A 25,286-nucleotide genomic window follows, 5' to 3' on the forward strand; every position below is an offset into this window, starting at 1 on the left:
TGAAAAAAGGTGGAACAGAAAAAAAAAAACACAACAAAAACGAGAACCGTGGACTTTGTGCCTGCAAAATTAAGTACACAATTAAGCAGTGCTCATTACAGAGCAAAGTTTAAATTTTTGTTTATGGTGGTCAACTTTTGCACCCTTATTACCAAGCAGAACCTGCCACCGTCAAGAACAAGCAGAACAATTCAGCTGACGTCAAGCTTATCAGTTATAAAAACTAGAAGTACCAATAGTTTTTATTCAAAATACTTAAATAACTATTCCAACTGATGTAAAATATGCATGCAAAAAAGTGAAATTCAAAATAGAACCTCAAATTTGAAAAAGTTACCTGAACATTTTAAGAAAATCAGTCAATATTTGAAGCTAAATTATGGCAACTAACATCCATCAAGACAAATATCAAGGATTACATCACTAAAAATACTAGGCTCCCTTTCCTTATACATCCAAAACTGCAAAGCCCAAAGTGACGGCATAGGAGGAGATCTGGTATAAATGTAAATAGCAATTTCCAAAAATTACCAGTGACAGGAAATTTTTTTTTGACTGGACTGGTTTATAATAAAAATGCAGATCAAAACAAGTGTATCTTACAAAGTCATTTGAAGACAATATCCAACAAAACACTGAAAAACTACAAAAAAAAATTACAAAAAGATCTGCCACCATACAAATACAATCAAAAGTACATATTACACATTTGCCTTATTTAACTTCCAAAAAAAAAAAAAAAAAAAAAAGCACACAAACTAAGTATGATTTCAATACCATATTAAGAAAACAGAACAAACCTGGGAAGGGATAAAATACAGTAAGTGGTAAATGGGGAGAGGAATAGGACTGATGCTGTCAGAACAGTAGAGATGCTGGCATGTGGCAGACCTGCAGCTGTGTAGATGGATGTCTAAAAATATTATATAGTCCTCCTTCAGTAGATCCGTCCTCGACTTCTGTTTCCTCGTCCAAAACCTCTGCCTCGGCCACCTCTGAACCCACCTCTTTGCTCTAAGAAGACAGGATGAATTGTACAGCTTTCAGTGCACACACCAACTCTGATCTGCTGTCCTCAAACTCTCATTCAAGTCACTGTTCACTGCATGCAGCCCTGCAGGTATTTACTCGGGTATGAGTCATTTGTTTGGTACAGTTTGTTTAACTCCGACAATCAAACTTGACCCCCATGATGCCCAGTACCTTTTTTTTTTATAAATAATTTTTTAAGTGACATTTTGACCATTTAACAGGCACTAGTTAACTGATACTGTACTAGTGCATCTCAAACAGTTAGAATATCATGAAAAAGCTTAATATTTTCCATCAGTTATTTAAGAAAGTGAAAAATGAATGTATTCTAGACTCATTGTGGGTAAATTAAAAGGTTTCAAAAATTTTTTTTTTTAATTTTGACAATTATGGCTTACAGTGGAAAAACCCTCAAAATAGAGTATTTCATTTCGAGTTTGAGTAAAACAGTAACCAAAAAAAAAAAAACCCCACGCGGCGTCTCTTTTGATTGAGTTCAGTACGCACAACTACAATCATGAGGAAGGCTGCTGACTTGACAGTTGTCCAGAAGACAATTGACACCCTCCACAAGGACGGTAAGCCGCAGGTGGTCATTGCTGTAAAGGCTGGCTAGAAAGGGAGCATAAGCAACAGGGATGACCGCAGCCTTGAGAGGATTGTCAAGAAAAGTTGATTCAAGAACTTGGGAGAGCTTCACAAGGAGTGGACTGAGGCTGGCGCCAGTGCATCAAGAGCCACCACATACAGACGTCGTCAGGAAAGGGGCTACAACTGTCACATTACGAATATAATCAAGACACTTCTGAACCAGAGACAATCTCAGAAACATCTTACCTGGGCTAAGGAGAGAAAGAAATGGACTGTTGCTCAGTGGTCCAAAGTCCTCTTTTCACATGAAAGTAATTTTGCATTTCATTTGGAAATCAAGGTCCTAGAGTTTGGAGGAAGAGTGGAGAGCACAGAATCCAAGGTGTTTGAAATCCAGTGTGAAGTTTCTGCAGTCTGTGATGATTTGGGGTGCCATGTCATCTGCTGGTGTTGGTCCACTGGGTTTTATTGAGTCCAAAGTCAACGCAGCCATCTACCAGGAGATTTTAGAGCACTTCATGCTTCCATCTGCTGACAAGCTTTATGGAGATGCCGATTTCCTTTTCCACCAGGACTTGGCACCTACCCACAGTGTCAAAACTACTACCAAATAGTTTGCAGACCATGATACGAGTGTGCTTAATTGGCCAGCCAACTCACCTAACCCCCATAGAGACTCTATGGAGTATTGTCAAGAGGAAGATGAGAAACACCCGACCCAAAAATACAGACAAGCTGAAGACTGCCATCAAAGCAACCTGGGCTTCAGTAACACCTCAGGAGTGCCACAGGCTGATCGCCTCCATGCCGTGCTGCATTGATGATGTAATTCATGGTAAAGGAGCCCTAACTAAGTACCGAGTGTATAAATGAACATACTTTTCAGAAGTTGGACATTTCTGTATTGTAAATTCCTTTGATTGATCTTAGGAAATATTCTAATAATCTGAGATACTGGATTTCTGATTTTCATGAGCCATTAGCCATAATCAAATTTAAAACAAAAAAAGGCTTGAAATATTTTCACTTTATATATAATGAATATAGAATATGAAACGTTTACATTTTTGAATTAAAAATGAATATCGTGGATGCAAAGTTGAAAATGGGGGGGAAAGAGCTTTCACAATATTATTATTGTTTGAGATGCACTGTGTACATATGTCTAAAAGTTAGATCTGATGGATTTTCTACTTCACATCAAGTCAACTTCATTTCCAGTGACAGAAGTGAGGGTGCTGCATCAGCACATGTCACCAGGGGGGTGGGGGAAAAAGAGAGAGGAAAAAAAAAAATCCACTGGGAAAAGAGGGCACCAGCCAAAACATTACCAGAGTGATATGAAGTAAGTGGGCAGGACTGTCCATTATTCCAGATTTGTACATCAGTTGTCTCATCTGCTGCTTTTTTCTTTTTTTGGGGGGGGGGGGCAAACATTTTGGAGTATTACTGAGGGATAACATGCTAGCATACTCCAATTTTAAAATGCAGAACTCTTACTCCAAGTATGTAAAGGTGTGTCATTTAAATTTTTTTTTTGTATTTTCCATCTCATCCCTCAGCTGTGCAATTACAATTCCACAGTTTGAAAAGCTCTGGTTTAATGGTTTGTTTCCACTGTAATCATCTTTGTGTACAAACATGACCGACCGGGAAGCAGCTTTGAATTCTCATAACATTAACAAATTAAAATGGGTTAGAACACTTAACTGTGGTTTGGTTTAGTGTCATTCTAGCTTTTTTAATAGTGGGAGCTATCATCAATAAGTCACTCATTTGAACATTGATCTATTTAGCATTTTGGAGGTTTTCGTGTAATTTTGCATTAATTTTATCTTTTACTTCTTACCCTAGGCTGACACTTGCATGACTTTTGGCCATGATTTTGTCGTGGCAAGTCGTGCCATTTTGGGGCACGAACTGGGAGGCTCCCGCACGGTTCACGACTAGTTCACGCATAGTTCACGACGAGTTCACAAATGCATGCCCGTCCACATTCACGAACTGGCACGACGAGTTCACGCATGGTTTGCGCATAGTTTACGCACTTCCCGCATTGGCACGATGAGTTTGCGCAATTCGGACGGTGTCGTGCCGACTTGGGCATGCCTGTGTCATGCACAACCTCATCCTCATCAGATACCCACACGCAATTTCAGAAGTGGACCGCGAAGATCCGGACACACATGATCTGATCCCTGGTGGATGGAGGACTGACCGACACCTGCAGGGGCTGCTGCCTCTAACCGGCCATCATACCCAGAAGGATGCAAAGGATCAGCGAGACTACCTGTCACATTACTACATGTCCCCTGCTGGTGCTGTCCCTTGGCAAGAAAGAATGGTAGTAGCTTCATGAGCTGCATCCACAGTTGTTCCATTTTTCTCCCCCCCCAAAAAAAAGTCATGAAGGAATAGAAAATAAGAGACATTAAAGAAAAAAGCAATAAAAAAAATTGCGAATGGCGAGAAGTGTCCGGGAAGCCCTATATATACACCCCCGCACCGACGCGAGCGCCACTGTCGCGCAGTAGTCGTGAACTGCTCGTGAACTCGTCGTGAACTACTCGTGCCATGCGCAAACTGTTCGTGAAGTGCGTAAACTAGTTGTGAACTGCTCGTGCCATCAATGCGTGACCGTGTCAGTGGGAAGGCACGGCCACGCTGCGACGCGCACCAATTCGTGAACTACTCGTGAACTCGACGTGAGCTGTTCGTGAACTATTCGTGGCAATTCGTGACAGTCGTGGCATGGCGCGCACTTCCACGCACTGGCACGCATCCTCCCGCATCGTCCCGACGAGTTCACGATGAGATCATGAACAGTTTGCGCATAGTTCACGACCCGGTCGTGAAATTTTGTCGTGACCAAAATTTTGAACATTTCAAAATTCTCGTCCCGACATGGCACGCAGTCACGACGGGTTTACGCACACTTCACGCCAGTTTACGACTAGTTTGCGCACTGGCACGACTCGAGTCGTGCCAATGCGTGCCACGGAATCGTGCAAGTGTCAGCGTACCCTTACATTGTGCTGCTAGACCTCCTGACATTCACCAAAGTGAACAGCTGTCTTTTGAGTCTAGTTTTCTAGTCCTAGATCGTCATAACCAACACTTTATATAGGTGTGAATATAAATACGTATGACAAGTCCCATACTGTGAAATTACCACAAAAAATGCTGAATACTGTGGCTCCAGGTTGTTTTATAGCTGAGTGAAGGTACCATTTGCTTAAACACTGAAGTAGTGCCACCTTTTTACCCTCATCTGCTCTAGGTTGTTACATATTGGATGGCTCAGCCAAAAACATTTAGAAGTACAGTAGCATATTCAGGTCACAATTCACATCTCAGTTTCTGGTACACCTAAAAGCAGAGACACTTAACTAGACTTGAAGACATGCATCAGCAGTAAGTAGTAGCACGCACTCGAGATGGGATTCACAGTTGATATGAAGCCAGCGCTGTAATTTATTTCAAATTACATAAGATGCACTGAGGCAGGACATCCTCCCATTTTTTTTTTTGTGTGGTTACAGTTCACAGCACTTAAAGTGTAATGTGCAGGTCGCCAAACTCACCATAAGAAAAGTTCCCAATACTAGCACTGTATTTTCCACTTGGGGGGTTATATATTTGCCGTGCATCCCTCCTGGGCAATGGGGAAACTTTCTTTCCAATGGCTCCTGTAGCCGGATCCTCTCCAGAAGAACGTTTTTGTCTATGGGATACATTAGAGATGTGTCGGACAATAAGCCCTGATGTCTAGCATTGCGCATATATATCTGTGAGTGTTTAGTCCATGTCTATTTCTTATCTAGTGTGTTTATACTGTTTATATTGTTGATTTCAGTTATTCTATTTTTTTATTTACTGCATTGCCTGTTTGCACCGTGGGTCAGAGAGGACTGAAATTTCATCTGTGCTGCATGTCGAGCATGTATAGCATATTTGACAATAAAGTTGACTTGACTTAAGAAGCTTACCCCACAACAGCTGCTGCCTCAGTCTTTTGCACTGGTTTCCAGGACAAAGTAACAGTGCTCTTGTAGGATGGAGGGTTGTGGAAGAGATCCTAAAACAGCAACGAACCAGTGTAAAAACCAACAAGGTACAGCAATAGCTTTATTATTTCCCATTTACTTATCAGCTTTTGCCCATTTAAAGCATTACCTTGATTAGGACATTGATGTTGTTGGTAATTTTCAAAGCCACCACTTTGATTTTATTCTAAGGGAACACAGCACAAGTTTCTGAAAACCTGCAACCATGTTAAAACTAAAACACTAATTTTAATAAAATGTACAACCCTGCTTCCAAAAAAAGTTGGGACACTGTATAAAACCAAAACAGAATGCAATGATTTGCAAATCTTTTTTGACATATATTCAATTGAATACAACAGGGAAAATAAAAAAGTTAATTAAATGTTTAAACTGATGTACTTTTTTTTTTTTTGTAAATACACACTCATTCTGAATTTGGTGTCTGCAACAAGTTCCAATAAAGTTGGGATGGGGCAACAAAAGACTGGGAAAGTTGTAAAATACTCAAAACACACCTGTTTGGAACATTTTACAGGTAAACAGGTCAATTAGTACTTGGAAAGGCTCAGTCTTTCACAAACAAGAATGGGGCAAGGTTCACCACTTTCGGAAAAACAGCACAAGCAAATAGTTCAACAATTTAAGAACGTCTCTCAACGTAGAATTGCAAGAAATTTTGGGATTTCACCAGACATGACTATATAAAAAGATAGAAAAGAAAAAAAAAGAAATCCAGAGAAATCTCTGCATGTAAGGGCCAAGGCAAAAAAACCCCAATACTGAACACCCGTGACCTTTGATCTTTTAGATGGCACTGCATTAAAAACTGATGAGATTGTATAAAGGAGATTATATTACATGGACTCAGGAACACTTCAGAAAACTATTGTTGATGTAAACAGTTCATTTCTACATCTCCCATCGTGAAAGGCATATCAACAACATCCAAAAACGCCACCAAATTCTCTGGGCCTGAGCTGATCTGAGATGGACTGCTGCAAAGTGGGAGAGTGTGCTGTGGCCGGACAAGTCCACATTTCAAATGTTTTTTAGAAATTATGGACATTTCTTCTTTAGTCCAGAGGAAGCAAAGGACCATCCAGATTGTTATTAGCAAAAAGTTCAAAAGCCAGCATGTGTGATGGTATGGGAGTGTTTGTGCCCATGGCATGGGTAACTTGCACAACTGTGAAGGCTCTATTAATGCTGAAAAGGTACATACAGGTTTTGGAGCAACATGTGCTGCCATCCAGATGATGTCTTTTAGAGACATTTTCGCTTTTTCCAGCAAGACAATGCCAAGCCACATTCTGCATGTGTTACGATGAAGTCATGCTGATCTAAAAGAGTGCAGATGCTAAACTGGCCTGCCTGCAGTCCAGATCTGTCTCCCATTGAAAATGTTACACACATTACGGAGTGCAAAATAGGACAGCGGAGATCCTGAATTGTATTTAAAATAAATAAATAAACAAACAAATAAATAAATAAAAATCACCCAAGTCATATCAAGCAAGAATGGGAAAGAATTTCACTTTCATCCATCCAACCATTTTCTGCCGCTTATCCGGGCCTGGGGGAAGCAGCCTAAGCAGAGCAGCCCAGACTTCCCTCTTCCCAGCCACCTCCACCAGCTCCTTCTGGAGGAATACCAAGGCATTCCCAGAGCCTAATCTAGGAATTTGAAAATAGGGGACAGATCCCTCACTAGTTGTAGAAACAGGGGACAGAAAATATTAACATGGGTAAAAATATCCCTCATTTGTTCTAGTTAGTGGGGACAGAAAAATAAGTAATACATTGGTAGATATTTTCAAGAGTACATCTATAAACAGAACAGTTTTATTAATCTTTACTTTTAGAATATCATTAACATAATACTAAATTGAACTTTCAACAAGAAAAATTAAACAAATTACTCAAACAAAACAAAACAAACAAACAAACAAACAAACAAACAAACAAACAAACAAACAAGCAATCATGTAGAATGTGTAAGATTACCAGGACTACAAAACTGCAGAAAAATAGGCTTTACTTATCCAAATGCACCTGTTGGTTCAAAAGTTAAAGTGCATAGAACCTCACAGCACAACATGAAGTTACCTTAAAATATAATATAAATGCCTCAGCTTTCATGTAAGAAAAAAAACAAAAACAAAACTTAATACTAGTACTGTGTGCAGGCAGTCTCTCCTGAAGACTAAATTAAACAATAATTATAAACTAATAAAATAAATGGCTCAGGCTTCATAGAAGAAAAAAAAAATTTGAACAGAATCTCACAGTATGATGCTGAAGCTGCCTAAACAATGGAAAATAAAATACCATTTTGGCAAAAATGTTGGCATCCATTAATTTCTTGTATTAAGTAAAAAAAAAATAAAGTGCACACAGTCCTTCACTGTAAACACAACACACTTTCAGTAACAGAATTTAAGCCTATATAAACACTGACTCGCACATCATGCAATGTTGCCAGATACTGCTGACGTTTTCCAGCCTAAATGTGTTCAAAACCCGCCAAAATGCACTTAAAACCGCCCAATCTGGCAACACTGCGCACATGCTGCTTCTCTTGAACGTATACACGGAAGTAAGGCGGAAGGTAGTTTGTCGACGTCACCGCAAGACGACGCCAATGATTGGTCAAATTTGCGGGAAAGTTGCGGTGATTGGATAGAATTGCAACACCGCCTGAATTCACAGGGATTGGTTGAATTTGCGTTGATGTTGCAAATCGCGAAATCCTGGAGGGTCTAATTGTTATGTTTGGATGAGACAGAACGATATGCCATGTGCTTTTGGGTATTTTTAAAACAGTTCACACGATTGGTTGAGATACACTGTCTTCCGGTTCAGTGACCAATGATATAATAGTTCACAAAACTGTTTTACCCACTAAATAAACCATTCGGAATACTTCGGTCCTTTCCGATTGGTGTGTAAACAACGCTATATTTACCGCAGTGCTTGCTAGCGGGTGCTGACAAATTGATACGCGCAAGATTCAGTAAAACGTGACTACACGCTCTCTACTTATAAATGCGCGACAAAATGAATAGATACGCGATATCACTCTCGCGCCCAAAAAGTGGATGTGCGACAGACAGATAAAAAACGCGTATTACGCACCCTAGATTAGGCTCTGCATTCCCAGTCCAGCCGAGAGATGTAATCTCTCCAGCGTGTCCTGGGCCTGCCCTGGGGTCTCCTCCCAGTGGGGCATGCCCAGAGAACCTGATCTTGAAAAATTAAATGAAACAAACCTTATCAGAAAGAAAAAAAAAATAACATCCGGGTGTAGAACACTCGTCTAAACCTCTAAACTTTCAAAACTTCACAATTAGTGTCTTCAGTTCCCAAATGCTTCCTGAGGTTGTTAAAAGAAGAGGTGATATAACAGTGGTAAACATGCCCCTGTCCCAAATTTTTTGGAATGTGTAAAGAGGCATCAAATTCAGAATGAGTATATTTATTTAAACAGTTTGAACATTAAATATCTTGTCTTTGCATTGTATTCAATTGAATACAAGTCAAAAAGGATTTGCAAAATCACTGCACTCTGCTTATTGACATACAGCAATACCAATTTTTTTTTTTTGGAATAAGGGTTGCACTAAGCTAAAGATGAAGTAGAAGTTTAACCATTTAACAGTACCTCTTCAGTCTTTAGAGCATCACCAGTTTTGCCTTGCAAGGCCACACGGAGTTGGCGAATGTACACCTGGAGTCCTCGTGCAAAGTACTGCAGCCTATAGATCAAACATCATTAGTGAAATCACAACTTGCATGAGATAAATTACATGATTGTCAATTTAATTTGGCAGCCAGGACACAGACAGACCTGATCTTGAAGTCTTTTAATTTCTCAGCATTGACCTTGTCAATAAGAAAGTCTGGTAACTTTTTGCCAAGCTGGTGGAAACTGTACAGCAAGCACTCCACATAGCTGAACTGGAGCTTGGGTTCATCATTCCCAGCATTTTCCCCATTCTCTTCCTCAGGAGGCAACGGCATGAACTCCTAAACATCAAGTAGGAAAAGTAGCCCATCATCTATATGTTCTACTATTAAAGAAGAACTGAAGTCATTTTTAAACTTGCTTTATTTCTTAATTAATGTGTTATTCAATTACGTTTTCGGTTTTAGTAACCTTATATCGTGACTCATATTGGCAACCAATTGCAATTAAATATTATACTTATCGGCCTATTCGGTTTTTAGCCATGTTGAATTTAGTTCGTTTGGTCCGTGGCAGGCGTCATTTATCCGCGCGATCTTCACGAGACTTGTGCGAGACTTCGAAACGTGAAGTGTCAGCCAGGTGTCAGTGCCGCCATTTTGAAAACTGTTTCCCAAACAAAATGTTGCACAAAAACGAGTTTAAATGACGATTACTGCCTACTTTTTTCAAACTTTCCTGATTGCTATCAAAGCAAACAAAACTTCCAGCTTGATTACGTCAGCATTCAAAAGAGGGCGCGCGCGTCTTTTGACAACGTTGGCAGATGTTGGTCACTTTGATTTGCGCTGTACATTTTACTTCCGTCCTACGAAGTCTCGCACAGGTCTCAACGAATCTCGTTTACGGACATTGCTTTGACATATGGACTGCTGTATTACAGAGCATATTTCAAACTCATAACTTGCTGTAGCAGTGACAAAATGGCCATCAAAAATTAATTCCTATATTTAATAAAATGAGAGAAATAGAATTGATAAAATTTGCCTTAAGTTATCCTTTAAGAACATGCAATTTAAAAGTTTAAATTTCACAGATAAAAAGGTGTCTACAAGTATCCAATATTTAAATGCAATATTTTATGCCCTCAATGCCTCTTCAAATTACAATTTAAGACCCAATTTATAGTAATGTATTAAAAACAAAAACATTTTTAAAACAACTGGTCAGGAAAACTATAAAAACTACAGCAATAACACCATGTTAACACATCTTTCTCATCTGAGTAATCTTGTAAAATCCAATGTGAGGTAAGGCGATACTTAAAGTAATTTCACACTTGAGTTCTACAGTTGATTATGGTTTTACCAGAAGTTTCTCAAACAGCATCATGAGGTTGGACTCGAGTTTGTCCATGTCACCACAGAACGGACTCATCTCAGCCAGCAATTTCAGTACCTGGAGAAGAATGATATCAGTATAGAAATAAAATGGTTCATTTTGTTTTTTAACCATGCATATATTAGTTACTACATATTGTAGAAACAAGTGTAAGAAGACAAATTAGTGGAATTGTAATGACACCATGCTTATCAATTTAAAAATCTGAAATAATTCTTTAAAAATCAGATTTGCTGAGATATATGATGCTCACTTCAAGCTGGATGTCCAGTTCTGCCACTGGGCTGGTGAGCATGCTGAGGTTAGGCAGAACATGTTCACAGAAGTACGTCACAAATCGAGTGGAATGCACATTTTTCTGTGGGGATAAAAAGAGAAACCAGCAATTTTAAACAAGACAGTAATATGACATTTCTGGTAATTGGAAGGGGGGGGGGAAAGCAGCATAGTACAGAATCTACTAAGATTTTGAAGTGGTCATAATTGTGCTATAGTAGCTCACCGAGAACAGTGGCAGTGCCTGGCGTGTGCACTGTAGCAGGCGGTCCACACTGTCAGCATCAGCAGGGTTGAGGGCCTGCTCCAGGAAAGCCTGTTCCACCACCAGCTCCACCAGCTGCTGCCTCCCGCTTACTGTCTGCAAGCTCTTCATGCCGGACAGCACCCGCATCAGAAGTACAAACTCCTCTCCAGTTACATCCTCCAAAACCTGCACCGCAACACAGTATGAAATGGCCATCTGACTTGGGTCAAAATGCCTCTAGAAATCCAAGACCAGTTTGCAAATCCAGACTTCGCACTCCTCACTCTCATAACTGCAATAATTTCCTATTAATTTCACTGTAGTTACTGAATAAATGAAAGATGAGGAACACCGACAGAGCAAGATGCTGCCACTACCATGCTTCACCACGAAGACGGTATTAAACGGGCAATTGGCAGTACCTGTGGCGTTCACCCTAAAAAGTTACATTTATGCCTGATCACACCACAGAATGTTTTTCCTCATGCTCAAAAAGTCCTTAAAGCTCCTCCCACACGCACAACTCGTAAGTGGCTTCAGTCTCATCACTACCATAAAGGCCTAACTGATGGAGCATTTCTGAGTTGGTTGTCCGTTCAGCAAGCTCTCCCTTATCTTTGGAGGACTTCTGAAGTACTTTTAGTGAGACCACTGGGTTCTTGTGCACCTCCCTGACCAAGACCCTTCGGAGTTGGGCTGGACTAGCTCTAGGAAGAGTCTGGGTGGTTCCAAACTTCTTCCATTTCATAGTCGAGCCCACTGTGCTCATGGGAACATTCAAATGTTTAGAACTATATATACACACACAGCTCTATGGAGAGGTCCTTGGATCTCAGAGCTTGTTTTTTGCACCCCCCCACACACAGGTGTGTGCCTTTCTAAATCATGTCTAGTCAATTAATTTGCAACAGGAGGACTCCAGTCAGGTTCTAGAGACATCAAGATATTCAAAGCAAACAGGATACAGCTAAGTTCAGTTTGAAGTGTTTAAGCAAGATGTCTTAATACCCATCTCAACATTTCAGTATTTGAGTAATAAGTTGGCAAAAATTTAAAAAAACATTTTTTACTTTATCAATTCCTGTACCAAACGAATTAATTGCCAAAAAAGTAAATTTAAAAGTAGACGGACTTTCAATTTCATAAAATCGGTGACATTTAGTTCCCTCTGCAATTTGGTCATTGTAATACATATTTATTTCTGTAATATCTTTAAAAACAAACAAAAACAAAACACACACCCCAGGCCATTCTGTGGCTGGGAAGTTATTTAATTTGGGATTCCCTAGCAAATAACGTGCATGAAATTGCTCGCTTCAAGTAGTCAAGCAGACGGAGGAAGTCTGTGCGCACATGCGCAGGTTTACCTTGACCACGCATTGACAGTTGCATCATTCGGTCATTAAACGAACAGCTGATCACACCGAGGTGCTCGCTGACCGCAAATATTTATTAGTTTGGTCCTGCGTTTCCTTTCCTTCGCAACATAACGTCTTTTCTTCTCGCTTTCCGTTACTGTAGTCAGTCTTTCGCGTTTCATTCGCACACTCATTCTCCATTTTTCTCTCCTGTTTCAAATTTGTATCCCACAATGCCTTGCGCGAACAGGGAAAGCCCACCATGTGATGCATGATGTAGTATCTTGTATTGTGTCACGGTGAAGCAAGAAAAAACAAACAAAAAGCCCCGAGGATTTAGAGCCATGTGACCCTACATTCATTAATTGTTCTATAAAAAACAAACCTTATAAAATTGGAAGTCTGTGATTTGAATTCAGTAGCTTTCGGTCCACAAAGCAAAAATAAGTGGGTGTCGGGGAAAACTCTTTTTATGACCTACACTTAATCTGAAAGTCAGTCTACCTTTAAGCCACTTTTAATTTAATCCAACATGCTAACGTGCGCAAAAACTGAAGGGATCCAGCCCTCTCAATATATTTCTGAGAAAGGGGCAAGTAAGAAAGAGCAGTAGGCAGAGGTTAAGCCAGGGATCCCAGCAGCAGAGATGCCTACCCCAAATTTTGAATTTCAGTATTCTTGAAAACATTTTTCAGTATTTTGGAATGACTTTCAGTAACATTAATTTATGCGCATTTCCATTATAAAAGAGGTGTATATACCAATATGTTTAACATTTAAATTATTAAAAAGAACTGTTTTGTGTGAATTGAATAAACAAAACGCGAGCAGCCATCTCAACTGAATTTCCACTCAAATTTCTAGAGCATACAATATATCACATTTTTATAAATACAATAGTGTTCCCTGTTTGCAGACATTACGGTTGACTACCAATCATTGGTATTGAATGTAACTCCTCAAAAGTATTATATTATATTGCCTGGCAAAATGTTCTACCTGTTAACGGATTCTAATAAAATTAAAAAAAATATTTCTTATTTCATGCCAAAGAGAGTCCGACATTGTTATCTTAATGTCCCAATATATAAATACTTCAGCATAATGCTTCAGAAGAGACGTTGAATAAAATGACATTTATAATTGTATTTAAAACAGTGGAATGATCAATTTTTTGCCACAATCCCAACAGCACTAATCATAAAATTCTGTTTTTGATCATACTACATGTACATTTGCACTTGTAACACTGAAAAGACTTTGAATTAAAGAAGTACAGCCAGTGTTTGATATTTCAGTGAATAAAAATCATACATGTAAAAAGAAACTGAATAAGTTTAACTCACATTTCATGGCACTAATTGGCAAGTTCAACTCCAAGCATAGGTCAACCATCACCGCTTCAGCACGCGTCACGTTCCGTGTCTTTTCATCCACAGATTTCGTAAAAAACTGCTGGATACCCCCAGATTTACTTTCCGCCTGACACGCCATTTCAGCATACTCCATACGTTTTTTGTAGTTGACATGCCGCGTGCAGTCATCGCGACCACCATGAGTGATGTTAATGTCAGTTCTACACAGTTTGCAGTGCGCGTATCCATTGCCCTTTTGACTGGGTGTAATGCACGGCCATTCTACCGTATCGAAAATAGCGCGAACAAATGTGCGGAATCTGCGCATGTCACACACAGCATGTGTGGTTGTCGTAAAAATAAATAGCCGTGAATCGCGCATGGATTGAAAAAGTCGCTTGGACATTTAAAAACAACTCACTGGAATTTTTTAAGACTTTATAATAATTCCGTACAGGATAACACTGTTTGCCGTAACATCGTATTTACGTAACTTTTCCGTACAAAATACGGCCAATCCGTACTAATAGGCATCTCTGCAGCAGTAATTGAAAAAAATAGAGGAATGTAAGAAACTATCAGCATGGGGGGGCTGCAAGCCCTTTGCGGGGTGCAGGGGCAGTGCCCCTGCTTGGGGGTACAGGGGGCAAAGCCCCCTGAAGCTGTTGAGACTTTAACATTTAAAGATGCTATAGAACATTTTTTTTACATAGATTTAACATAGAAAAGCAACAGAATTTAACAATAATGTGTATATTTGATGCCATATTTTGTAATCTATGACATAAGTGGCAAAATTTTTTTTATAAAAATTAGACGAAAATGTAGCTTTGAAGAATATACTTGCCTAAATATTCCACTGATTTTGTTATAACAATAGATAGTTCATCTCATTTGTTTATTTTTTTGTTTCGAGTTAATGTCAATACTAGTCTAATATAAGCCACATTCATTTTTCAAAAATCATGAATATGAGCAGAAATCAAGGATCCAGTAATATTAGATATATACATATGTACAGCAAATATTGGAGATATTTGATTTAAACCTCTCTCTTTTTGAAAGGTTTCACTGCAGAGGAATTTAATGCTCTTTTCTGGGGTGCACTCTGATCTTTCCTCCAGTTTTCTCTGCTTTTGTTTCTCTGATCTTTCCTTCTGCTTTTTCTGATCTTCCTGCAGTGCTCTTTTGGATGGTTTCTTGGCTACTCTGTTCGCATGAGCTTTTGTTTCAAGTTCTGTATTCACCACATTCATTAATTTCTTCTTGGATCCAACTTCCTCTCTGGCTAAGCGCAACTACGCTTTCCACGACATATTGAATCAAGTTCAACGCATTAGAAACAAAAGCATGAACGGAGTTAAAACACGTTTTCTAGCAAATGGGCGCAGCCATATTGTTTTCTCATTCTATCGCGTACAGTAGACCCCCGCCTATTCATGGTTCAGTATTCGCGAATTCACATATTCGCGGGATTTTATATAGAACATATCTCCTATACATTCGCGGAAATCTCAGCGATTCGCGGTCATTTGCGGCGAACATATCGAACGTTTACGCACTGCTACATTCTCGGAGCTGAATGCTCGCTCGCTATTGGCTGAAGTTTGAATGGCGGGCTGCTGCTCATTGGCTGATACGAATGAGCGCATTGTACAGTACAGTCTCGCGGTTCCCGTAGTTCAGACTTGTTCACGTGTTGTGCGTTCTTGGTATTTTTGAATAACTTTTACGCCCTACAATGGCTCCTAAACACTCTGCATCTTCTAAGGCTCCTGCCAAGGAACCTAAGCGCCAGAAGAAGGTAATGACGCTGCAGGAGAAGGTAGGACTTTGATATGCTAAAGGAAGGGAAGAGTTTTGCAGCAGTGGCTCGTCACTACAGCATCAACGAGAGTACTGTGCGCTACATAAAGAAGAAGGAACAAGCAGGTTTTTTTTGAGGGGGGGTGTTTACAAGTATTCGCGATTTTGGCTTATTCGCAGCCATGTTCGGTCCCTAACCCCCACGAATACTGAGGGCTTACTGTATTTACATCAATTTAACTTCCGAGTGCTCCCGAATGTCAACGAGAACAAACGAAGCCAACGAAAACATCACTAAAACAAGCAAACCAAATCAGAACATATTCTGCTGGTCATTTTACTTGAACATTATTTTTAACGGCTATACAAGAAATTAAAAAAAAAACAAAAAAAAACAAAAAAAAACACTTTGGCTAGAAAAATAGTGGAATTCCGCTAAATAGCGGATGTCTGGGATCCATGTTAAGCATAAGCTGAGCGGAGGCTGCGTTAGCCGCCACCGCGATGTATATAAAAAAAGCGGGGGGTCCGGGGGTCCTCCCCCAGAAAATTTTAAAAATGTAGATGATAAATGGTGAATTCTGAGTGATTCTGAATGCAAAATTTTATTTTTATGAATTATAAATTATGAAGTAAAAACTTATGAATTTCAATTCTTTGAAAAACCACTGTGAGTAGCCGGCAATGGAGCGTTTATAGGCGGCAAAATCGCCGGTTGCCTGCAGTTATTGAGAGGACTGGGGATCTGAATGCTTTTTGAACCCACAGTATATACTTTCCACATTTCTTTTAACCAAGTCAAACATGTATTGAGATTTTATTACACATTAATGGACTAAATATTCTCCACTAACAGAAAGTGATGGTGTGAAATCAACTTGCCCTTGTGATTGCACACTAACAAGAATCTTGGGCGCACAGATCCAGAGACAACCTGAAAAATTTTTTTGTAGAGACACAAAAATAGAAAACTGAACCGAGATGATCGCACTGGCCAAAAGATTACTAACGTGAGATAGGAGCAAAGAACCAAAACCACCTATGCAATAGTCACTCACTCCATATTAATATTTCAACTGGCTCATCTGCTTTTTTTTTAATTGGGAGGAAAGAGAAAGAATATTTGAGTGATAACTTGTACTAGTGTTCCCCAATGTTAAAATGTGGACCTCAAGGTAAATTGCATGAAGATAGGCAAGCCTGCCATGGTTGAGAACTGGGTGATGATTTTTCTTTTTGCTAAGGTATAAAGGCCCCAAGAGCACAAGCATCCATCTCAATCCAACTCAAGGAATACTTTCTGAAGACAAGTCATTTAAACTTGTACCAGGTTATTCTACCTTTTTTGTCTCTGTGAGGATATAGTCCTCCACTTCCTTGGTCAGGGTTTCTTCTGGCAGTGTCTTCAATTTGGTGGAGAGGAACTTAATTGCTCTCTCTCGTACAACATCCTCTCCCTGTAGAATTTGGCTGAAAAGACCTCCAAGGGTTCCTGAGAAACAAGATTAGGGAAAGTTGGTACAATGCACTATTTCACAAACTATCAATAGAAGAAAGTAAAACAATACAGACCAACTATTCACCTATTTATATTCTTATTTACGAATTTAAAATTTAACCAGGATTTTACAACCCGCAAACAGCTTTCTATCAACCCCAAAAGAAAACTTAGACAATACCTCTGGCTTCGATTTTGAATATGGAAATCAGTGCACTGTTTACTTGGTTGAATTCTGCTGCATCATCTGGAAAGGGGAAGAAAAAGCCCATCATCAAAATGGCAAATAAATAGGGCACACAACAACATGACCTTTATGCGATACTGTTAAAGGAGAACTGAAGGCAAATTTTATCATCAAAATTCTCTCATTTTATAAAATGTAGGAATGCATTTCTGACCGCTATTTTGTCACTGCTATAGCAAGTTATGAGTGTTTGAAATATGTTGTGTAATATCTCAGTCTGAGTGTCAAAGCAACGGCCGTAAACGAGATTCGTTGAGACCTGTGCGAGACATCGTAGGACGGATGTAAAACGTACAGCGCAAATCAAAGTGACCAACATCTGCCAACATTGTCAAAAGATGCGTGCGCCCTCTTTCGAATGCCGACGTAATCAAGCCAGGTTTCCGTGTCCGAAATCACTCCCTTCTCACTATATAGGGCACTGTCCGAAACCTTAGTGAGGATTGTGTGTGAAATGTGCCCAGCATAATATGTATTTATTATTTTGAAAACCCACCAGCCGCCTGATCTGGCACGGTTTAATTGTGCCACAGTAATGACGTAAATACCAGCATGACAGACTAGTCCTTATCCTGTTGTCTTTCCAACTCTTCTCTATTTGACGTTGGTTCGAAGTCGTATGGAATAATCTCCATCGCTGATGAAGCTGGCAAACCTTGAAATTAATCTAAATTGGAATGATATGGCAGTCTGGCTGCTGTGTAAACAGTTTTCAAAATGGTGGCGCCGATACTTCACGTTTGAAGTCTCATGAAGCTCGTGCAGATAAGCGACGCCTGCCATGGACCATACAAACTACATTCAACATGGCTAAAAACCGAAAAGGCCGATAAGTGTAACATAATATGCCAATACGAGTCACGATATAAGGTTAATAAAACCGAAAACGTAACTGAATAACATGTTCATTAAGAAAAATTACTTCAGGTCCCCTTTAAAGTGCATATCACGAGTAAATTCAGGAGCAAGATCAATGTAATTCTCCTATTTTATATTAAACTTTAGTCAAATATCTGTCACATTTTGCACAAATTTTTTTTTACCTTGCGCAATACCAGAAAAATTCAGTTGAAATCAAGCCATTTGAGGCGAACTGGTCCGCCTCTGAAAAAACTTGGCATTTGGATTTCCCGGGAAACATTGATTTTCGTGACATCACGTGCGGGACGCCTCCTTCTGAATCCTACGTCAGCGCTGGTTTGTTTATGAGAAAATGACCTGGTGGTTTTCTGCAAATTTCTTCAACGTTATCGCGTAGTTATTAAAATGGTTAACAGATGTATCATAGGAGGGTGTAGCAACATTACATTCTTCATCCAAAGGTGAAGTAACATTGCACTCAGGTGACAATTCCATTTTTCAATGCAAAATTGCTTGCTGCTAAACTTGGTCTACACAGGCTGTGCACTGAAACCATGCAAGCTCGCGCAGCCTGCTGGCGCTTCTGCACGTGACGTCACGAATCTGGCTCCTGACTCCCTTGGGATTTTTCCAGACATGTTATTTTATTTTTTTTCTTGTAGACAGATGCCCTTGTGCAAAATTACCCTTCTGGATGAGTGTGTAAAGGGACATTCATATTTAAAAAAAAAAAAAATTGGTCCAGGATATGTACTTTAAAGTCTCAGATTATACAATACAAATAATCATTCCATGCTCGATCTAAATCACAGTGCTTTAGTACACCTTCATGTTGCCTACAATAGAAAGCACTCATCGACATGATAAAAGCAGGGACTTATTATGAAACCATGACATACTAATACACTTGTATCAAGGACACCCACCAGTTTCTCAAGTGGCACTGATAAAGTGGGCATCAACACACTACCAGTCAAATGTGCAAGTATACATCTATAAAGGTTTCTTATGTGTTCGCTGGACTGGCTGTAAAACTGCTGCACAAGCCTGCTGGTGGTGGCAGAAATTCTTTACACTTGCACAACACAGCATTGAGCAGCAACAAGGGAATGACGTTCCTGACCCCCTAATTATGCCCTTTTAATCATGCAGCCCAATGACGACATATTCAGCCACTGTATAGCAAAACCGAGTGGCTGGGGGTGTCAATTCCACAAGACAAAATTATAGTCATGAAGAGAAACATGTGTAATCAGTTTGGCACGACTGATAGGAGACTGACAACACAAGGTCATTTTTTTCTACCTTGCTGTTAGACTGGTTTGAGATAAAAGTCCTTTTTTAGTAATTTTATTGTCGGATTTGTTTCTTTTGCGGTTTAGGTGAATGTTTATATATATATAAAAAAAAAACCAAAATATTTATGTGAAAACTTAAACCTGTAGAAAAAAATACATACAGTAATGTGTAAAACGATGTTTTTTAAAAAAAGCAGATGTTTAAAATGTGTAAAAAATGTTTTAAAAAAGCACAGATGTTTAAAATGTGTAAAAAATGTTTTAAAAAAGCACAGATGTTTAAAATGTGTAAAAGAAAAAATAAGTGTACAATCTTTTTTTTAAATACGAATGGAACATTAAGTATAGCAACAACAAAAATTGTAAGGGGGGGGGCTGTTGTTTATTTGCTCTCGGGGGGGGGCTGACTCTCCCACACTTTGAAAACCCCTGATTTAAGCAGAAAACCACGTGATCGATGAGACCTTTGTGATTCACTAAAAGGTTCATTACTTGAACTTTCATTCAGCAGAGTTCACTGTTAACCTACTGCTAAAAGAAATGTACAGCATGTTTTTATTGCTTCAGCACATCAGTGTTCTACTACTTTGCATTATTATTTGCATGCACTTTGCACAATGTTCCATTTTAAACAACTTGTGTAACCATTTTTTATATTATATGGATGCAAGTGGGGCGGCACTGTGGTGTAGTGGTTAGTGCTGTCGCCTCACAGCAAGAAGGTCCGGGTTCGAGCCCCGTGGCCGGCGAGGGCCTTTCTGTGTGGAGTTTGCATGTTCTCCCCGTGTCCGCGTGGGTTTCCTCCGGGTACTCCGGTTTCCCCCACAGTCCAAAGACATGCAGGTTAGGTTAACTGGTGACTCTAAATTGACCGTAGGTGTGAATGTGAGTGTGAATGGTTGTCTGTGTCTATGGCCAAGTTTACATTAGACCGTATCTGTCTCGTTTTCTTCGCGGATGCACTGTCCGTTTACATTAAACCGCCTGGAAACGGGAATCCGCCAGGGTCCACGTATTCAATTCAGATCGTGTCTGGTCCGGTGCTGTGTAAACATTGAGAATACGCGGATACGCTGTGCTGAGCTCTAGCTGGCGTCGTCATTGGACAACGTCACTGACATCCACCTTCCTGATTCGCTGGCGTTGGTCATGTGACGCGACTGCTGAAAAACGGCGCGGACTTACGCCTTGTATCACCTTTCATTAAAGAGTATAAAAGTATGAAAATACTGCAAATACTGATGCAAATACTGCCCATTGTGTAGTTATGATTGTCTTTAGGCTTGCCATCCTTCCACTTGCAAGTGGTAAGTGATATGCGCTGGGATCACACACACAGCGGCTCAGTCCCGAATCACTGCTCGTGCGCTCCACTCGCGCGCTCTGTGAGCTGCGCAGGGCCGGAGAGCGCACCCTCCAGAGGGCACTCGCTGTTCAGGGCGGAGTGATTTGGAGCACAGGATGCCTGCAGAGCCGAGCATATCCGTGTATTGGCGTTGCTGTGTGCATGCAAATCGTGTATTGGCGTTGCTGTGTGCACACTAATCGTTTTAAAAACGTTAATCTGACGATCCGCTGATACGATCTAATGTAAACATGGGCTATGTGTCAGCCCTGTGATGACCTGGCGACTTGTCCAGGGTGTACCCCGCCTTTCGCCCGTAGTCAGCTGGGATAGGCCCCAGCTTGCCTGCGACCCTGTAGAACAGGATAAAGCGGCTACAGATAATGAGATGAGATGAAATGGATGCAAGTGTTTTACTGGGAAATACACCACTCATTTTTTATACGAGTGGCATCTGGGACACGGAGAACCAAAACCGTGACATGAATTTTTATGTGCCACTCATGAGAAAATCAATTAATTATTTTGATAAATTTGCACAGTGTTTCTGAATGTGTCTAAAAAGAAAATCACACACTGGCTTGAAGATAGGAAGTTTATCTTCTTGTGTTGAAAAACTTTGATTTTCCATATGAAATACATCACGGATCTGAGTGACACATTCTGATATTTCACTCCGATGACCTCACTCCCAGTGTTTCCCCACTGACTAGACGCGTGTTGTCAAAATGCCAAACCAGTTCAAAACTAAAATTCTTTGGATTAACTTGCGTATTTTTGTGGATGTATCCATATAAAGAAAATTACACATTGCCACGAAGATATGAAGTTTATATTCTTGTGTTGAAAAATATTTTGCTCACTCATGATATATACATTCACCACTCAAAGATAAACTTCATACCTTCACACCACCATGTAATATCCTATACTTGTGTAACATTGTTATTTTGTGTCTACTCTTACTCTCTCTCTCACACACCCACAGTCACTTTGCATGCTTTTATGCTCAGTATAATAGTGTCTGCACAAGAAAGGGGGAAAAATGGGTACATAAACAGAGGGGTAACATTTATGTTTGTGTTCAGTATGTGTGTGATGGACTGCGAGTGCTGCCACCACCGTAACCACAGAGTAACGTGAGGAACCTTTATTGATTTTTGTTCCGGAACAGATTTTTTTTCCTCCCTACTGTTTGGATTGAGGCAGTTCCTTTTCCTCACACATTCAAGATGAAACGCTGATGTGAATCAAACAAACAGAGGCCTCATCTATCATCAGTCACGTCGTTTTCTGCTACATGATACACGCCTTGAAGCGGGGCTTCGTCCGAAACACTCCCTTATACGTGATACACACTTCAGACCCTCGGCTTCAGATGGCTCATCACTAACTGGAAGTCGTTCATGTGAGCCAGTAGCTCTTTGCAGCAAGATTGCTGGTGGTGAGTCTTGGGCCATGAGGGTGTCGGAATAAAGTTGAAGTCCAGGCAACTTTATGGCAATGAGCCATGACACGGTTTGGCAGCAACCAATTGGAATTTAGAAACTCTCCGCTCTAAAGAATAGTAGAGAACACAGTCGGGTAAATTTTGGTTCCATTCAAACGGTTCCCAAGTAGCCTGGCATGGCAGAGAAATGGATAATTGTGGTGACGGGTTTCCTTATTATTTATGATGTGCCCCTCACCCCTACCCGGGCTCCCTGATGGTATTGGTTAGCAAGTTTTAATTTTTAAGTTATATAATTTTTCTTAAGATACAAGTTACAGGCTGACACACGTTTCCTTTGTGGCCCTTTTAAAGTTTGCGAGACGAACCATTCTGAACCATCTTGTTGCCGCTTATTTCATCTATGTCACAGAGCATCCATGAATTTACCAGCGTGGTCGGCAGGGCAGCCAGAGAGAACTTTAACACCCTCACCGCGTTTGGTGTGAACATATAACTTCCTACAAATACCTGTCTGCAATAGCTGTGTGAGGATGTCTGCTACTCTGGGTAAATTCTCTCCAGCTGCAAAGCGGGGCAGTTCTTTGATGGCCTGCCGGCGAATCTGCAAAAGACAAAAATGCAACAGTTAGGTACTGATGTGTGTTGCTTATAACAATTAGGGATTTCTCTCTCTCATATAAATTGAAGTCAGAGACACAAACTCACCGATACATCTTCGTCTTCGCACAAATCCAACTGTGCATTAATTGCTGCATCTGCCAGGTCTGGAAAACTGCTGAAGAATTTTGGAATGAACTGCGCAGCCAAGCGCTTTTCCTTTGGGCCTCCTTTCACACCATCGAGAATAACCTGGTAGGCATCTTTGTGCTGAAACGGAATAAAACATGCATGTATTTACGTTACAGAACTAACATTTTGGTTAGCACAATAATGCAGCGGATAGAACTGCCACTGTCACAGCATCAGGGTTCCCAGTTCAATTCTGAGCTTTGGTTATTGTCTGTGTGGAGTTTCGGTGCATGCTCTCCTCTCCCTGTGGATTTCACCTAGGTTCTCCTGCCTCCAGTCTAAGACATCTGAAGATGGGGCTAATACACTGGGGTCTAAACCACCCTGACTTGCAAATGAAATGCATTACTAATAACAAGTCACTCATTACCATGCTTACTGAACCAAACAAGAACATGAAACAACTCACCTCCTGATAACTTTTAGACAAAGTTCATAAAATACCAGCTCTAGCTGGGCTACTTGGTCATGTTTAAAAAGCCCGAGCATGGCTTCAATCCCCACACAGAATGTATGACTTTTCATTATGTTATAATTCTACTGTTTGGATAAATGTGACTGAGTAGGCGATCAACTTTCACCACTGAACATTACAGCTATACAGGGGGCTGAAGCTAGCTCAGATCAGTCACTTGAGCTCAATCCCTAAATGCCCCAGGTTACAGATTACACTACAGAAGCCACTCACACCCTGCAATGCACTTTTAATAAATGGTGCACAGGAGCACTGCTCGCTCCATGACTGCTAACTCAGGTTAACGTTAGCTTAGCTGTTAGCTTAGCTCACTGCTGTAGGCCGTTTGCATCTTTCTGCAGCAAGAAAGATGAGCAAAACAGAGGAGTAAATAAGCGAATCAGTGAACTACTTGTGTGTGTTATACTAAAGTACAGATGTATGGCTGGTGAAAATGGCGGTGGCTCGAGCCGCTGGAGGAACACAGACCTGGCTCAGGTCCTCCTTAGCATCGGCAAGAATGCCGTAGTTACGGTACAGCTCCTCCACTGTGGCCGCCATCTGCGTCAGTGAATCCGCGAGTACTGGAAGCTAAACGTCTACTTTGTTTTTTCCCCTTAAGACCCCTCCCGGTTACCGTGAGCTGATATCGGGTGTCTGAAAATATCGCAACATCAGACTTCTAATACCGAATCCGGAGCTAAACGCGTCCTTTCGCGCGCTAGCTTAGAGCTCGTGCGCTAACCCTTCTGACGCGCGGGGAATACATCAACTTTCTGTGTGACGTCAGTTTCCCTCGACTGCCCGCACAGACAGCTGCTTTTGTTATACTGCCCTCTGTGGCATGGAGTGGGATTTACACACGACTGTCTGTCTGTATTTACATTTACAGTACGGCATTTATCAAACATTCCCAAGCGACCTACATTGATCTCGTATGGAGTTAGAAATCTGCCAAAACGTTTTATAAATGCCTCTTCTTCTTCCCCATAGCCACCAAGGGCTGTAAAGGCACCAATGGTGGCATTTTAACAGTCCATCTTCGGTGTGTCTAGAGCAGGGTTTTCAAAGTGTGGGAGAGTCAGCTAGCTAAGAGTCAGAGAGCAAATAAACAACAGCCCCCCCCCTTACAATTTTTGTTGTTGCTATACTTAATGTTCCATTCGTATTAAAAAAAATGGTTGTTGTACACATTTTTATTTTTTTTTCTTTTACACATTTTAAACTTCTTTGCTTTTTTAAAACATCTTTTTTTAACACATTTTAAACATCTGTGCTTTTTTAAAACATTTTTTTACACATTTTAAACATCTGCTTTTTTTAAAAAAACATCTTGTTTTACACATTTTAAACATCTGTGCTTTTTTAAAACCTCTTTTTTTTTTTTTACACATTTTAAACATTTGTGATTTTTAAAACATCTTTTTTACACATTTTAAACATCTGTGCTTTTTTTTTTAAACATCTTTTTTTTACACATTTTAAACATCTCATAGCATCGTTAGCTAGCACCTCTTGGCTGACAACACACTGTGGCAGTG

The 25,286-nt window shown here is 40.2% G+C and overlaps 1 protein-coding gene across 1 annotated transcript; it reads right to left on the bottom strand.

Annotated features, from left to right (window-relative positions):
• Window positions 1-224: 224 nt before the first annotated feature.
• On the bottom strand, window positions 225-24,527 carry api5 (apoptosis inhibitor 5). Its single transcript, XM_060914733.1, has 14 exons — window positions 24,235-24,527; window positions 23,208-23,369; window positions 23,010-23,103; window positions 17,480-17,545; window positions 17,141-17,292; window positions 11,261-11,467; window positions 11,012-11,116; window positions 10,726-10,815; window positions 9,520-9,698; window positions 9,334-9,427; window positions 5,800-5,856; window positions 5,613-5,701; window positions 5,208-5,347; window positions 225-1,014 (listed from the first exon to the last, which is right to left on the bottom strand). Exons 1-14 carry the CDS (start codon window positions 24,304-24,306, stop codon window positions 938-940), a joined length of 1,584 nt encoding a protein of 527 aa, XP_060770716.1. The 5' UTR covers window positions 24,307-24,527; the 3' UTR covers window positions 225-937.
• Between the last annotated feature and the right edge of the window lie 759 nt (window positions 24,528-25,286).

Source organism: Neoarius graeffei, chromosome 2 (assembly GCF_027579695.1).
Source record: "Neoarius graeffei isolate fNeoGra1 chromosome 2, fNeoGra1.pri, whole genome shotgun sequence".
NCBI classification, from domain to species: Eukaryota; Metazoa; Chordata; class Actinopteri; order Siluriformes; family Ariidae; genus Neoarius; species Neoarius graeffei.

Bases quoted from the DNA above. Each gene is read 5' to 3' on its own strand.
- api5 (XM_060914733.1), bottom strand. From the start codon at position 24,306: ATGGCGGCCACAGTGGAGGAGCTGTACCGTAACTACGGCATTCTTGCC. The intron at 11,468-17,140 runs GTAGAATAACCT...GTTGCGGTGCAG, and splicing joins TCCTCACAGAGACAAAAAAG to GTTTTGGAGGATGTAACTGG. The intron at 9,428-9,519 runs GTCTGTCTGTGT...TTTGATCTATAG, and splicing joins TTAAAAGACTTCAAGATCAG to GCTGCAGTACTTTGCACGAG.